Genomic DNA, 15,053 nt, shown 5'->3' with positions numbered 1-15,053 from the left:
TGTGCTCTTACAAGAAGCCGCTGTTTCATTATTCATACAGGTGCTTTAACGTAGAGGAAGATCTTACTCTGTATTTACTCACCGGCCTTGTAAACAACCACGAGTATTGCCACACTGCTCTCACCATTTCCTTTTTTTTAAAGCTCCTTCTGTTCCTCACTGTAGTGTGTTGTAGCTCTTTCTTTCTCATCGGACAACCGGCCTTCTTTAACTCTCCTTCCCCTTCACCATCACTTTCTGTACTTCATTCAAGGGCTGCGAGGGAATCCCAGCAGCAGGAGTTGAAAGTTTAGCGGGCAGTGCAGTTCTGGCACATGGCTGTTTTTTTGGGCAGAGAGACTTGGCTGGGATGGAGGTTTTGGGAGGACAAGACTAGAGGACGATGGTTACACAGGAATAGGTCGGTACTGTATACTGAGAGTCTTTTCATATCGTTTGCCATCACTGCAGGTTCCTTTGGGGGAAAATAATTGTCTGTAGGCATCCACGATGTGATCCTGTTGACGATCTTCCCACTTTCAAACTCCAACAGGATACCAGTCGTCTGACGGACGATGGAGCTGCCTTTACAGTGGTTGGCATGTGTGTGTGTGTGTGTGTGTGTGCATATATATCTATGTGTGCCGTGTATGTGTGTGTTTTTGTGTGCATGCATGTGTCCTAGTCGCGGCTCCGGTTGCGTTTCTTGAAGAAAAAGAACGGCGTCTTCTGAGGCGGACCCAGTAGAATGGGGACCTGGTTCATGTGTGTGATCCTGATCTGTAAGAGTCAGACAGAGAAGGACACGATGAGGATACAAGGTCTGTGCAGCAAAAGCGTTCTCAATATCTTTTTTTGGGGACGAATTCACCAGGTTGATAGTCATCACTTCCTGGCTCTTCACGACAGACTGTTTTAAAATCGCTCGCTGCGACCTTGAGAATTACCTTCACAACAGAACAAGAAGTGTTCTATCTTCCGCCTCCACGAAGGCCCACTATGATGAAAAGTGGTAGAAATGGCACGAAGGGTGAAAAGATAATAGTTGATTTCCTCCTTTTCTATCAAGAATAGAATCGGACTGTGATATTTGATGGCGTGATTGTGTTGGAGGTTGAAGCTGAGGGTTTGCAGAGTAGGCAGATGAACAAAAAGATCGAGGACATGAGCCAGGACAGGACAAAAAGCTGAATGACACTCGTTTTGTTTTTCCTTTAGCAAAGGTTGAGTATAGTACCGGGTGCTTTTTTTAAGTACCACCTCGATCAAGGTTTCAAGCAAGCTGAGTAGATTCTAGAAGTTGGAGTTAAAACCCTGCAGACCTCTGATTGGTCCCTACAGCGACACGGGACATCCAGCAAAAACTCGCCTTCAGCCAAGCTACCGTCATAGCAACCACATTTTATTTTAAATTCACACAACCCAGATTTTTATGAAATGCAGCTCGTGAAACTACATTGCCCAATTGACAAAGTTCCTCTGTCTGGTTGCCGATTAATGGATTCAGCGGGTGTCTTGTTGAAGACAATGTTACGGCAGTTTCAGACGGGGTCGCTATGGCGATCAGCTGAGAATCCCATCTACACCAAAGCGTTGCTATCGGCGGTGGAAAACAAAATAGTAAACCCAGAGGAGGGTAAGAACTCATTCCTGTCCTGTCACCCCAAGTTGACAGGACAGAAACTGCTGCATAAGTTCTGTGCAGTCATTGTGACAAACAAACATCTTCCACTCAAGTGATGAGTATCGAAGGAAGTACTCCATTGGTATCGGTATCACCTTAAAGGTACTGGTGTTGTCAATGGTATCTTAAATTCTTAAACGATACCCAGTCCTACCTGGTACAAAGAGTGAGTTGAGTGGAGTCGAGGCGTGCCGAACCATGCAGTGGAAATAAAATGAGTCTCTGGGACAAAATACCTACATATGGGGGCTTCTTGGTACTAAAGGGGTTTTTCGAATTTGATGACATGCTGTTAGCCTCATGAGAATCCATATTTTTTCCATAACAATTTTCAGTGATTGTGATTCAACTCTCACCGTGCAGGGAGGCTGCATCCAGGGCTCGCCATCGATCTGCATCGGCAGCCGTCGGGACGTCCTGTGATGAGAGAGCAGAAGGACGAGCACGAGAGGTCAGGGGAGGGCGAGAGAGAGAGAGAGAGAGAAGAGGAGGACAGGGTGGGGTTGGAGGTTGTGAGGGTCAGATCACACACACCTCTGAGGCACGAGATGCCTGTTCACACTGCCCCGGGACAGGGTCAAACACTGCACCCTTTGTTCCCATGAGAGCCATTCCCAGACAGGCCCCCACTCTTTAAACTCACAGACCCACTGTACATGTACACACACACACACACACACACACACACACACTCACACAAACACTCTCAAAGTTGGTTTAAGACTTTCATGCATGCCTCTCCGGCTAGAGAAACACAGCATGGGAGAATGACTGTGATGAATGCTCTTTTAATTCTGCTCGAGGAAAATATTCGGGGACAGTTTTGCAGAACAACTTGTAAATGTCATTCCTCTGGTACAGTAACTGGCTCACTGTAGATGTCAACTGGGCTGAAACAAAACAAACTTTCTTTGAAAAGAAAAAAAATATGTGTCAGATCCTAAAAGAAACCACAGTTAGTTTGGATGTTTGAAATCTAATACTTATCGTATCTAAATCTATTTTATTTCCTTATTTAGTTCAGCTGTCATCATTTGTTAGGAACTAAAAGTTATACTAGCATCTAGTTATCATGTATTTTTTGAGTTTTAAATCATTTTAAAAGCAACCCATTACAAAAAAGTTAATTAAAGCAGCATCCTGGAACCAAAACCAAACTGTAGTACTATAAAACTACAGGGTATACAGTATATAGCGTATAGGGACATTAATCATGCTGTGATTGTGTTTCTCACATAGCATGCATAAAGAAAATATATAATTGATGTTATTGTTTGGATGCTGCTGGGATTTTAGACTTCAAAAACACTCAAGGGGAATACATTTTTGATCGTACATGCGTTGAATAGAGGTGGATGCATTCTGTGCAGAAATTACAGCTTCCAGTTGGTTGACCAGAAGGCAGATAAAGGAAGGGGAGGGTAAAGTGACACAAGAAGAAAACGAAGAAAAAGATGGACGAACAGAGATCAAAAGATGAGGAGGATGGAGTAAGATGGAGGAAGGCGGGAGGTTCTGACCTGATGGTGACGTTGGCACACTGAGCCAGTCTGCGTCCGGCACTCTTCAGTCCAGTGTAGATCTGCCCCATCTCTATGGCCCCTTCAAGGCCGACCACCTCCAACAGCTGGTCACTGAAGTCTGGATGGAGAGACACAGAGAGAGGCAGTGAAAAAGAGATATGTTATGTATGTTAAGTTATAGGTGCTTTGCTTAACCGAACTTAAAAATAGAGGTACAAGATGAGATAATTATTTGCACATAAGCACGTTTTTTCCACAGATGTAGTCCGATGCAGATACGTTCTTGTTGATTCACTGTGAAGGTGCAACGTTTCTGACATATCCAGAAGTTACGGAGCTACATGATCATAAGTTTATAGTCTTGTTTGTGTCCAACTGATGAATGCAAGTCCAATATTCTCTCTCTTTTAGCTCTGTTTCTGGTCTCTACCCAACTCCAGAGGAAAGATATTTGTCTCTTTTGCTGCTAAACGCTCAACTTTGTTCAGTTAGTTTTTTGATTTTTTTACTTATTTAATATTCTTTACTGTGTTATTACTTATTTACTTATTTATAATACTTGTTTTGATCTTGTTTTTTACTTATGTCTCCTGTTTGCACTATCCTCTCTGCTGCTGTAATCCTGCAAATTTCCCCGCTGCGGGACTAATAAAGGATTATCTTATCTTATCTTATCTTAGTTAGTCTCCAACTGTGTCTTTCTACCATTTGCTGCATAGCAGGTAGCGTAAAATAGTATTTTAAACGCCTTTGGCTCAAACGCTCTCCAAACCCTCAGCAGTTATTGCACAGATCTGAGTTCAGCTCCTCTCAGCAGCTCGTTCTCACTCCCAAGTCGTCAAATATGGCAGATTTGTTATTAGCCTATGGGTCAAACTATAAGGCTCTACGTGGCCTTAGTTATGGCAAGAGCAAACCAGGAAGTCAAGTGATGCAGTATAAAGAGCGTTAAATCTGAGGCGGGTCAGCAAACACAGGACTGTCACTCAGAACACCGATGTTCATGTCCCGTGTGAAACCACTAGTCAACTTTGACTTATTTCAAGTTACGTACATAAGTTAAATACGAAATGTAACATTAGTGGAGAGAGTGAACCAAACTAGTAGAATTGTGAGTCGGATATACAGTACCAGTCAAAAGTTTGGACACACCTTCTCATTCAATGGTTTTTCTTTATTTATTTTTGTATTCTACATTGTAGATTAATATTGAAGACATCCAAACTATGAAGGAACACATATGGAATTATGTGGTAAACAAACAAATGCTCAACAAACCAGAATATGTTTTATATTTTACATTCTTCAAAGTAGTTGAATGAGAAGGTGTGTCCACACTTTGGACTGGTACTGTATGATGAGCTGAAAGTCAAAATATAGCTCTGTAAATCCGAGTGGAGCTGCTTGTTCAGCTGATAATTATAGCTTCATCACTACAAGCGACCTATTCACAGTGTCACATTGCATTGACATTTAATAAATCGTTACCATAAAAAAATTAGATCATAGCCACTTTAATGTGCAGGGCAGTAGAGTGGGCGGCTCACCACGTTAAATAGAGAACAATAAAAGTTCACTGTGATTGTGAGATGGTCAAACCTTTTAACAGCCTCCTCGTAATCTTTTAATCTCTGAATTCCCCTCAGTGTTCTCTCTCCGTCTGAAAAGTGTGATGCCCACTAGTCCGTGTTTACCGACATGATCTTAAAAGGTCACAGATGATGTCGTCTGACATTTCACTTTCAATACACTTTAGCTCATAAGAACCCTAAAGTGATTTTGGAGTTTATAATGTTTGCATGGACACCGGCAACTTCACAGTTTTTTTTTTTTTTTTTACAATTGAAATCTGAGAAATGTTTTGTCTTCGCAGCCAGGGTGATAATTTGTGAGGTGCTACAGCAGAATCAAATCTCATGCAACTGTGTCGGTGTCAAACTCATCTACACTTATCAACTGTGGTCGTGTCTGAACACGGTGACGGGAACCAAGCTGTGGGAGCTGAACGGCCGACGAGGGCTTTTATTTTGATAGTAGATCTTTTCTGCTTGTATTTTTATTACTACATCATCTCTTTATTTTATACACAAAAATCTGTGCAATACAATAATTATTCTGTCTGTATATATAATATTTGTAGTTATTGTGGATTTTTTACTTTGTAACTTATTTAATATTCTTTACTGTGTTATTACTCATTCATAACACTTGTTCTGATCTTGTTTTTTACTTTGTCTCTTGTTTTGCACTATCCTCTCTGCTGCGGGACTAATAAAGGATTATTTTATTTTATTCTTCCTGTGTTTATTCAGATTATTGGACTACATGGTCTGGTGCGACGCACAAAAAATAGACTCGGAACTGAGTCAAACCTCTGCCTCTGTAACCCAATCATTCAGGTTAGCGTGGCGCCCTGAGAGTTGATTAACTAGATTCAGGCCGGCGAGCCTCCAGCTGAACACCACAACATAGTCAAGCCCTTTGTTTTTTGAGCGTGCATAAAAAAATAACTGGGTTTCCCCTGATTGCCTCTCTGAATCATCGGCGTCTTTAAAATGTCAAAGAAAGACGAATAAAAGACGAATAAAAAAAGTAAAGCTCCCCGTCCATTAAATCTGCAGCTCTCTAAATTGTGACCACTTTTCTCATGATTACATGTTTCTAATGTTAATGCCAGAAAGAACACGAGTCTGTTAAAGAATCTGGCAGAGTTTACTTGCAGTGCAAGAAGAGAAAAAAGAAAGACGCCCAAGGGAACCGGTCAGACCGTTCCCCCGGGGGTCTGGATCCTCCATCCAGCCCAGACAAGCTCCGACTGGCAGCTCTGACTCCTGCGACTGGAGCCACAGTCTGCAGGCCTGTCTGTCTGTCTGCCTGTCTGTCTGCCTGTCTGTCTGCCTGTCTGTCTGTTACAGCGTAAACAACCTTAATAATGTCGTCAGTCCCCGCTCGCCCTGTCTGGCTTCGTTTCAAAACCACAAACAGGAAACTGTTGCATGTTTTTTGTTTTTTTGAGGACATTTGTTCTGCAAAAAGCCCTGATGCAACACGGCGCTCGTGGGAAGTCTGACTCATGACTTTTCACGCTGGGGAGAATTTAAGAGGGAAAAAAAAAGGTAAACATTGGGACACAAGTACAGATCATTTGTTTTGATTGTTGCTTTAATAGACTCCCGTGTGGTTACCAATATCAATATCAATATCAAAAACAATCTCTTGATTAATTTCAGAAAAACTGTGTGTTCATCTCTCCGTCAGTTGTTCTCACGGTAGCATTTAGAAAGCGCTGCCATTTCCTGCCTATAGCTTTTAAAGATTACTGAGGTTGACATGGAAATGAGTTGTGCTAAAGCTGAGTCACTGGACCTTTTTTTTTTATATTTCAGATGACAAGTGAGAAGAAAATGTCAGAGCAGAGTAAGGAACAAACAATTTAAAATCATACTTCAGTGTGTCAGTGAGAATTAAATGCTCGGGGCACATATGTACATTAATATCAAAAGGTTCAGTTCTGGCATTATTGTAGAAAACAGTTACTTTGTTGTTAGCATTATTACAATCATAGTTGATACTGTGAACAACATATATGATTAAAGATCGAAATACTGATTAAAAACAATTCTACGCAGATGAAATATTTTATTAATCAGCATATAAAATCACACTGTGAAAGTTTTTTTTTTAATTGTAGACTTTCTTGTCTTTTTGTGCATGAGGCAATAGAAAAAAAGCTGTGTATACAACATTGAAAGCGTTTGGTGTTGTTAAGGCAAACTTGTTGGACTTCATGAACTCTAATATTCACTCTCTTTGGCTCTGTTTTTGGTCTCTACAGACTCTAAAGACACTAAAAAAAAGTCAAATATTGATTCATAGTCAAAACACTGGAAACAGAATATGAAATGTAGTTTTTAATCGTAAAATAAACTCAAATCCCCATAGAAAAATACACCGGACATGATCAGAGTGTCCTAAACGGCAGACACAATCCCTTATCACATGTTCATCATCCTGCGTCAAAAGCAGAAAACTACGTCTCATCTTTAGACAGCGTTCTGCTGCACAGACACATGTTCACCATACGAACCCCCTCTGTCTCTGCAGGGCTTTCCAGGAAAATAATTATAATAGGATTGGGCATCCATTAAGAAAAATGCTGGACCGTTGGAGACTTAGGGATCAACAGGACTAGCGACACAATGGCTGCAGTCGACAGATGGGAATTAAAAAAAGGAAAGGCTGGATGTAAAGATGGACGCAGGCTGTTTTTGCTTGTGTCCGTTGTCTCATACGGGAGGACAGAAGAAGTCAAAATAAATACCAGTGAGTGTTGACATGTCCTATTTTGGGATTTTAAAACCGTTCTATTCATACATCCTTTTCCTGTCGTACTATTAAATGTATAAATCCCCCTCCTTCGCGCACCCACATATGCACCTCCACTTCCTCCAAACACCAAAAATGGGCATGCCATCCTGCCAGTGTCCCACTGAGAGGGCCTGATGGCAGAGGAGCCCACTGCGCTGGTTCTCACCTCACTGACGATTCCCGCCTCATCAGATCTCTCTGCGCTTTTGACTCTCAGGCAACCGGCACTGTTACTTCTCGGTGAGGTAGAGCTAAGAATAGACCAGAACAGCCTCTTACATAACACACGCTGGCCACAGTGCATTCTGGGATAGGATGGCATAGCTTTGCTCTGCCAAGCAGCGGGCAGCGAGAATCGTTACTGCTGCATTATTATTCTCTGCTGTGCAGCAAATCTGAAGTCATTTTTAAAAATCCTTCATTTAAAAAAGAAAAATCATCATATAAGTTGACACTTGAGAATATTTCTAAATATATTATTACAGAATATCTTTTGACATATTAAACTTATATTTCAATTTAAACCAAATACAAGATATATAACATTATTTTATGCATGATTAAAACCTAAAATATTTAAGTATGGCACAAAAACTAGAAAGAGAAAGATAAAAAATTGAAATTTAAAGGAGAATGGTGGCTATATTCTATTTTTGAGTATTTTTAAATAAATCCCATGAAAAGACCAAAATAAACAATCCCCATCTGCTCTGTGAGTCCAACTAAAAATAAATTGCATTTATTTGTCAGCTTTAGCGATTTCTGCTTTGGAAATCACTTCTCCTGTGAAAAATAAAATCTAAAACCATTTTGCATTAATTCAATAACACTGGCAGCCAAACAGACACTGACATGCCGACCTCCATTTGGTGTTAAATAACTATGAGCAAGACATTTAAAAAACACCCTGGCATTGATTTTGTCTACAAAAGAGATGACTAAATGTGATTTCAGTTGAACTTTAGAAGCTGGTAACAAATATATAGTTTTGCAAAAAAAAATCTAAATACCATTTGGCCCATATATGGTATCTGGAAATCGTTCTAAAAAATATTCGATGACTCAAAATTAAAGTTCACAACATCAAATAAAATTTACATTTATAATGTAACGAGTTGAAAGATAATGTGTAGTAGTAGAATGGATATCCCAAATATCAAATCAACATACAAGAAGAGTCACAGGGGCGGACATGTTTGTAGTGGTTCAATTTCATCTGGCATTGGAACCAAAAATACTTTTTTTCCCCATAGACTTACATTGGGAAAGAGAGACAGCTACAATGAGCAAGTTACCTCAAGTTTTTTTTATAGGCTTCTTTACATTCAGACTTCTTTTTTTGCAACCAGAGGAGTCGCCCCCTGATGGCCATTTGAAAGAATGCAGGTTTAAGGCACTTCAGTATTGGCTTCTCTTTTCAGAATTGGAGTTGGCCGCCTGGTTATATTAATAATGACAATATATATTTTTTAGCCATTTAAGGAAGATTGCACCCTCAAATATGGGGGGAAATTAACCCTAGGGTACATAAATGGCCAGTAGTAGCCCTGGTTGCTACCATTGTGGAAATTAAAAGTGAAAACGGTCTAAAAGGTCTCCTTGAACAAACAGTATCTCCGGTAAACAACCCCAACAGTCTGAAGGTTATTTGTATCTTTTTGCAGCCATGACGGTTTATATGGAATCAAAAATAAATAGTACCCAAGTCCATTGTAATAAAGGAACACTAAACAACAATGGAGCTCTATGGCACAGAGGAACAAGCTTTATCCGGCTTTGGCTACACATATAATACCCTTTAGCAGCATTTTTACTGCTGGTTTTAGTCTTTTTCATGAGATTGATTGACAGAAAAAATACAGAATATCTCCAAGACTTGTCCTCTAAGTTTTCAAATGTAGTGATGATCTATTTATAGCAACCCCTTCAATAAGAAACTGAAAGACGAACTACAAATCCCCCAGAGGAGTAGCTGCAGCTTGCATTGTTCATCAGCTTGAGGTGTTAGGGCTATAATTATTAGCAGGCGTATTTGTGTATCCTTCCTACGCCCACGTGCCCCCCCCTCACTGACCGGCCTGTTATTGTCTCAGGGTGGTCGGAGTCGTGGCAGATGGTCAAGAGGAACTGCATCTCACCTCGCCAGCACCAACGGAGGTAAAGGTACGGGGGAGAGCACTTGGCCCGTTCGACAAAGAACACTATGTTACTATGATACAGTGTGAAAACACACACACACACACACACACACACACACACACACACACACACACACACACACACACACACACACACACACACACACACACACACCACACACACCATGTCACTGAATCCTTACATGGTCTGTAAGCACCCAGATGGTGAAATTTCAGTTTTGTCTAGAAACCAAATCGTCATGAGATTTTTTTCCAGCTGGGAGAAAATAAAAAAACAATCATGGGAAAGAACAGATTGTAGAAGAAGCTTTTTGACAAAATGTCATATTTTCCATTCCCCATCCTGTTTGAAAGCGACTGGCCTCTTTAAGGATCATTTGTCATTCATTAACTTTTGAGTAAATGTATCACTGGAAGGTCATCCACTCTCCCAGCATCCACTGAGAGCAACTCAGCAGCTTCATACAGGAACTATTTTCAGCCACACAGACTGGCGGGGGTGAATCAAAGTAATTATAGAGTGCCGTTTTTATGTTGTGTGAGAAGGGCACAATACGCAGTCTCTGGATGCGATCGGCCCAATATAGCCTCATCATAGTGTGTCACAGCTTGACTGCTGGCGGGGGGAGGCTGAGCTGGTGGTGGTTTGTGGACCTTGGGAGGCAGAGAGGGAGGGAGGAGCTAGAGGAGGAAAGGTGAGGGGAGGGAAGGAGCTAGTGATGGGTGAAGGAGGAGGGGGAGGAGAGAGTCGGACAAGCAGCGAGAGAAAACAAATGAGTCATGGAGAAGAGAGACGCAATGGGAACCTGGACAGAACATCCCTGAAATAGCAGGTTTCTAAAAAAAAAAAAAAAAACCAGAGCACAAAGGTTGTGACAGTGTTTGGAAGACTTCTTTAAAAACTGTCATAAGTAACTCATTACTTTACTAATTATTAATCGGAAGGAGTAAACAGTTAGCTCGTCCCTGTCAAAGTTAAAGACACATGTCCCATTTTCTGTGACATAGTGGAGATATTTTGATGAACTAACTAATCATCTTCATTTTCTATAAATAATTAATACGCAACATTGTGGTTTAACAAGGTCAGTCCACAGTTTGAAGATATTTACCATGAGCCGAACCTCCAGTTCTGAAAAGTGAAGCCAATGCGGAAGTGTCTAAAACGTGCATTCTCTCTAATGACCATCAGGGGGCGACTCCTCTGGTTGTATAGAAGTCTATGAGAAAATGACTCTACTTCTCTCTTGATTTATTCCCTCAGTAAACATTGTAAACATGAGTTTATGGTCTCAATCTCTAGTTTCAAGTCTTCTTCAATACAGCATGATGTTCATTTAGTAAATGATGCTCCATTTAGAGTCAAACAGACCATAAAGCAGGGGATGCTTTAGGGCGGGCCAATCTGTCAATCAGGACAGAAGAATGTCTTGTTTAGCATTTGATTGTACTAAAAGACACTCCAAGGAGTCGGCTTTCCATTTTTTTAAAGCATATTTTTAGCATTAAATCCCAGTAAACTAGCTATGATATGCTAACGGTAGGCTACCTTGCCTCGCTCTTCTCAAGCTCCACCCTCTTGTCCAAATATGGTCAATTCTGGCTCCGAAAAAATCAAGATGGCGACGGCCGAAATGCCAAACTCAAGGCTTCAAAACAGTATTACACAAACCAATCAGTAATGTCATGGTGACTTTGTCCACTTAGTATAGCAGAGTAGAAGTATAAAGTAGCTTAAAATGAAAGTACTCGTGTATTTAGTTACTTTTCACTACTGTTTGACTCTAATTCCTACTACTACTACTACTATTACTACTACTACTACTACTACTACTACTACTACTACTACTACTACTACTACTACTATTACTACTACTACTACTACTACTACTACTACTATTACTACTACTACTACTACTACTACTATTACTACTACTACTACTACTATTACTACTACTACTATTACTACTACTACTACTACTACTACTATTACTACTATTACTACTACTACTACTACTACTACTACTACTACTACTACTACTACTACTACTACTACTACTACTACTACTACTACTATTACTATTACTACTATTACTACTACTACTACTACTACTACTACTATTACTACTACTACTACTACTATTACTACTACTATTACTACTACTACTACTACTACTACTACTACTACTACTATTACTACTATTACTACTACTACTACTACTACTACTACTACTACTACTATTACTACTACTACTACTACTACTACTACTACTACTACTACTACTACTACTACTACTACTACTACTACTACTACTACTACTACTACTACTACTATTACTACTACTATTACTACTACTACTACTACTACTACTACTACTACTACTACTACTACTTGTAACTGGAAAAATAGTCCTCATTGTACCATGCTAGTGAGTACTGCCGTCCCTGCTTGCAGTACAGCAGACTCCCAACTCCCCCGGTTCAACCACCGCGTGCTACATCCACTTTATTTATGTGCATCCTTTCCAGCTCAATCCACAGCAGGAAATTGAGGAAATCTGATCTGGGAGCAGGGAGGAAATAAACATGGGAGGGGAGAGATGGTGCAGAGATAAAGGCTGAGGAGGAGCTCGGCGATGGGACCGGGGCCTTTCCTACGTGAGTCCTGTTCCTGTCAGCGGCGGCTGTTATCTATCTTCATCCAGATGACAAGAATGGACTTTTGACCTCACTTCACTCAAAAGAAAAATCACACAGGTTGACTTTTTCACTCCACCAAAGCACATTTGGAAACCTTGAGCTTAACGTAAGCTGAAGATTTTCTTTTGTCCCATTTACAAGATTTTTCATTATGCAGTTTTGTGGCTAAAAATGTTTGTTTAAAAATCATACCTATTAAAAGTCAAAGTGTGATTTCTCTTTCTGTGTTTCTCACCTCACCTGTAAACCAGGTGTTTACTTCCAGGATAAAACTAGAAATAAAAAAAGATTTTGTTGAAAAAAAAAAATCAATGAAGAGAGGTATTTCAAGATTTCACGATTGGCCTTTTTTTTTGCAGACTCTAACTGTTTGTAGGATAACTTAATTGTTGGTTCTTAAGAAGTTTATGTAAAAAATATATATATATTGGCTGACCCTAACAAGGCCCCTCCACATCAGGCCTCATGCAAGAACCGTACAAACAGATTTGTTATTTCGGGTGATTTTGGGGAACCTTTTCACCAATCTTCTCGTATTTTGAATTTTTCTTTTACGTCCGAATAAAATGAAAGAGTGGTCCAGATCTGTCGTAGGAGTCATGTGGCATTAGCTGGTTGTTATTCACTTTTGCATTGTGTATTCTATTACTCTGAAGCAATTTTGAGTTTGAAAACCCTGTATAAATTAAGTTCATAATTATGTTGACATTTTCCTGTTTGTCCAACATCTATTCTGACTATTAGATCTGAGCTCATTTGAATTTCTATGGGTGTTCAGATTGATTTATCAGATAACCTTTTGCAGAGAGACGATCAGTCACGAGGGATAAACAGAGATGTGCAGTGAAAAGCAAAGTCTGAACACACCATCGAGCTGTCACAGCAGTTAAGCAGCTACTTTCTTTCAGTTAAAGGACTTCTGTTTAAGCCGTGTAATAGCTGCAATGTTTAAAGACTGTGTTACAATTATATGTCACTATGGGCTGTCTCTGTGTGTCCGTCTCCGTTGTCGTTTCTGTCCATGCAGAACAAAAACCAGAGCTGCACACAGTGACTCAGAGGACCCGAGTTTCATCACTGAGGTCAGAAGTGCCCCGGGCGTCTTTCAGTCACTCTGGGTAACCCTGGCTGATTGCATTAACTGCAGCAAATGGATTTAAAAGCTTTAGTTTATTGCGCCAGAGAAAGCAACTGCCATAAACAATTAGTGGTATGATAAACATGCAGGCACGGACGGAGGCACGGCACGACACACACACACACACACACACACACACACACACACACACACACACACACACACACACACACACACACACACACACACAGATAAACAGAGGCACAATAACGCTCACCTCTCTGAAACTAGAGCTCTCGCCTCTGAGTCCTGTTTCCAAATAGCATTAGCAGGAGAAGCTAATTTGATAAAGGATAGATCCTGAGGGAAAACTCTGGTGCACAAAGGAAATTCCACCACACACGTTGAAACATGCACAAAGTGGATGAATTCACACAGAAATGTTTTACTAAAACTGTACCTGACAGGTGAAGCCAGTGGCCCAAACGTTATACTCTACACTCATCAATATGCATTCATTAAAAAAGGCATCCTTTAGTCTCTTATAAATGAGAGGGAAATTACTTCATTTTAATTAATTTTTTTGCTCACCGTAAAATATAAATCCCTGTAAATTACAAAGCAGTCCAATAAAAATGCAAAGTTGTGAATAAACTTATAAAATTAAAGCATTTGTAATTATTGTCGCCACTGTGTAAGAGAAAAGATGATTCAACATTTTTTGGGGGGTGGTAGTTTGTGTTGTAGTAGACAATAATGCAGATCAGAGAAAAGCCTAAGCCGGGTAAGAGCAACACATTTTCCTACACGGTCCTACCCTTCGAACTCTCTACGTCAGTTTTTTTTTACATGCATACACTGTCTTTTCAAAAATAAACATCCGGGTTTGCTTCCAGGGTTAAAATAAGCATGTTAAATATGTTCTTAAGTACATTACATACCTTGACCATATTACATAACTTCAAATAAGTCAATGTTGACTTTTGGTTTCACGCAGGACACCAACAGCGGTCTCCTTGGTGATGGTCCTGTGTCTTTTTACCCATCAACCCACCATGGCCTCCTTCCTACTGTGAGTTTGTTGCTCTTTATACTACTTCGTTTGACATTCTCTGTTGCTTTTTTTCTTGTGCTGGCTTAATTATGGTATGAACATGCAATATTGTCCATACCAGGGGTACTTACACAGTGTAAAATAATAAATAATAATAATAATTTGTCCATAATGAATTCATCAAACTCATAAAAGGTTTTGATTGCCTTCTTTTTCTTAATGTTTCTTACCATGGTGCCATATTGATGTTTCTCATGATTTTGGAATTTCCTCAAAAATATAACTAACTATAAAACTTCCTCCGTTACTTCCCCCATAACTACGGTGACCTTTTTGGGATGACGGGTTTGTAATGGTCTGCATTTTTTCCTTTAAAAATGATTTGAGTAATTAAACACTCCCACGATCCCCCAATCAATTAATTGATCACTTTTCATATTGGCATTCCAACAGCAGCACACACTAAGGACTCACATGTTTCCTCAAAGTAGAATCAACTCCTTTCTGA

At 40.0% G+C, this 15,053-nt stretch overlaps 1 protein-coding gene across 2 annotated transcripts in view; it reads right to left on the bottom strand.

Moving 5' to 3' along the window:
- Positions 1 to 556: 556 nt before the first annotated feature.
- LOC129104324 (diacylglycerol kinase beta) overlaps positions 557 to 15,053 on the bottom strand; it is a 78,971-nt gene continuing 64,474 nt past the window's right edge. For both annotated transcript variants that reach the window (XM_054614949.1, XM_054614950.1), the window contains 3 exons: positions 3,184 to 3,304; positions 2,020 to 2,080; positions 557 to 759 (listed from right to left, as the gene is read on the bottom strand). In XM_054614949.1, coding sequence (XP_054470924.1) covers positions 661 to 759; positions 2,020 to 2,080; positions 3,184 to 3,304 — 281 coding nt within the window. In that variant the 3' untranslated portion in view covers positions 557 to 660. The remainder of the gene's footprint in view (positions 760 to 2,019; positions 2,081 to 3,183; positions 3,305 to 15,053) is intronic.

This window comes from Anoplopoma fimbria, chromosome 16 (genome assembly GCF_027596085.1).
Source record: "Anoplopoma fimbria isolate UVic2021 breed Golden Eagle Sablefish chromosome 16, Afim_UVic_2022, whole genome shotgun sequence".
NCBI classification, from domain to species: Eukaryota; Metazoa; Chordata; class Actinopteri; order Perciformes; family Anoplopomatidae; genus Anoplopoma; species Anoplopoma fimbria.
This window is presented reverse-complemented; position numbering and strand designations above follow the sequence as displayed.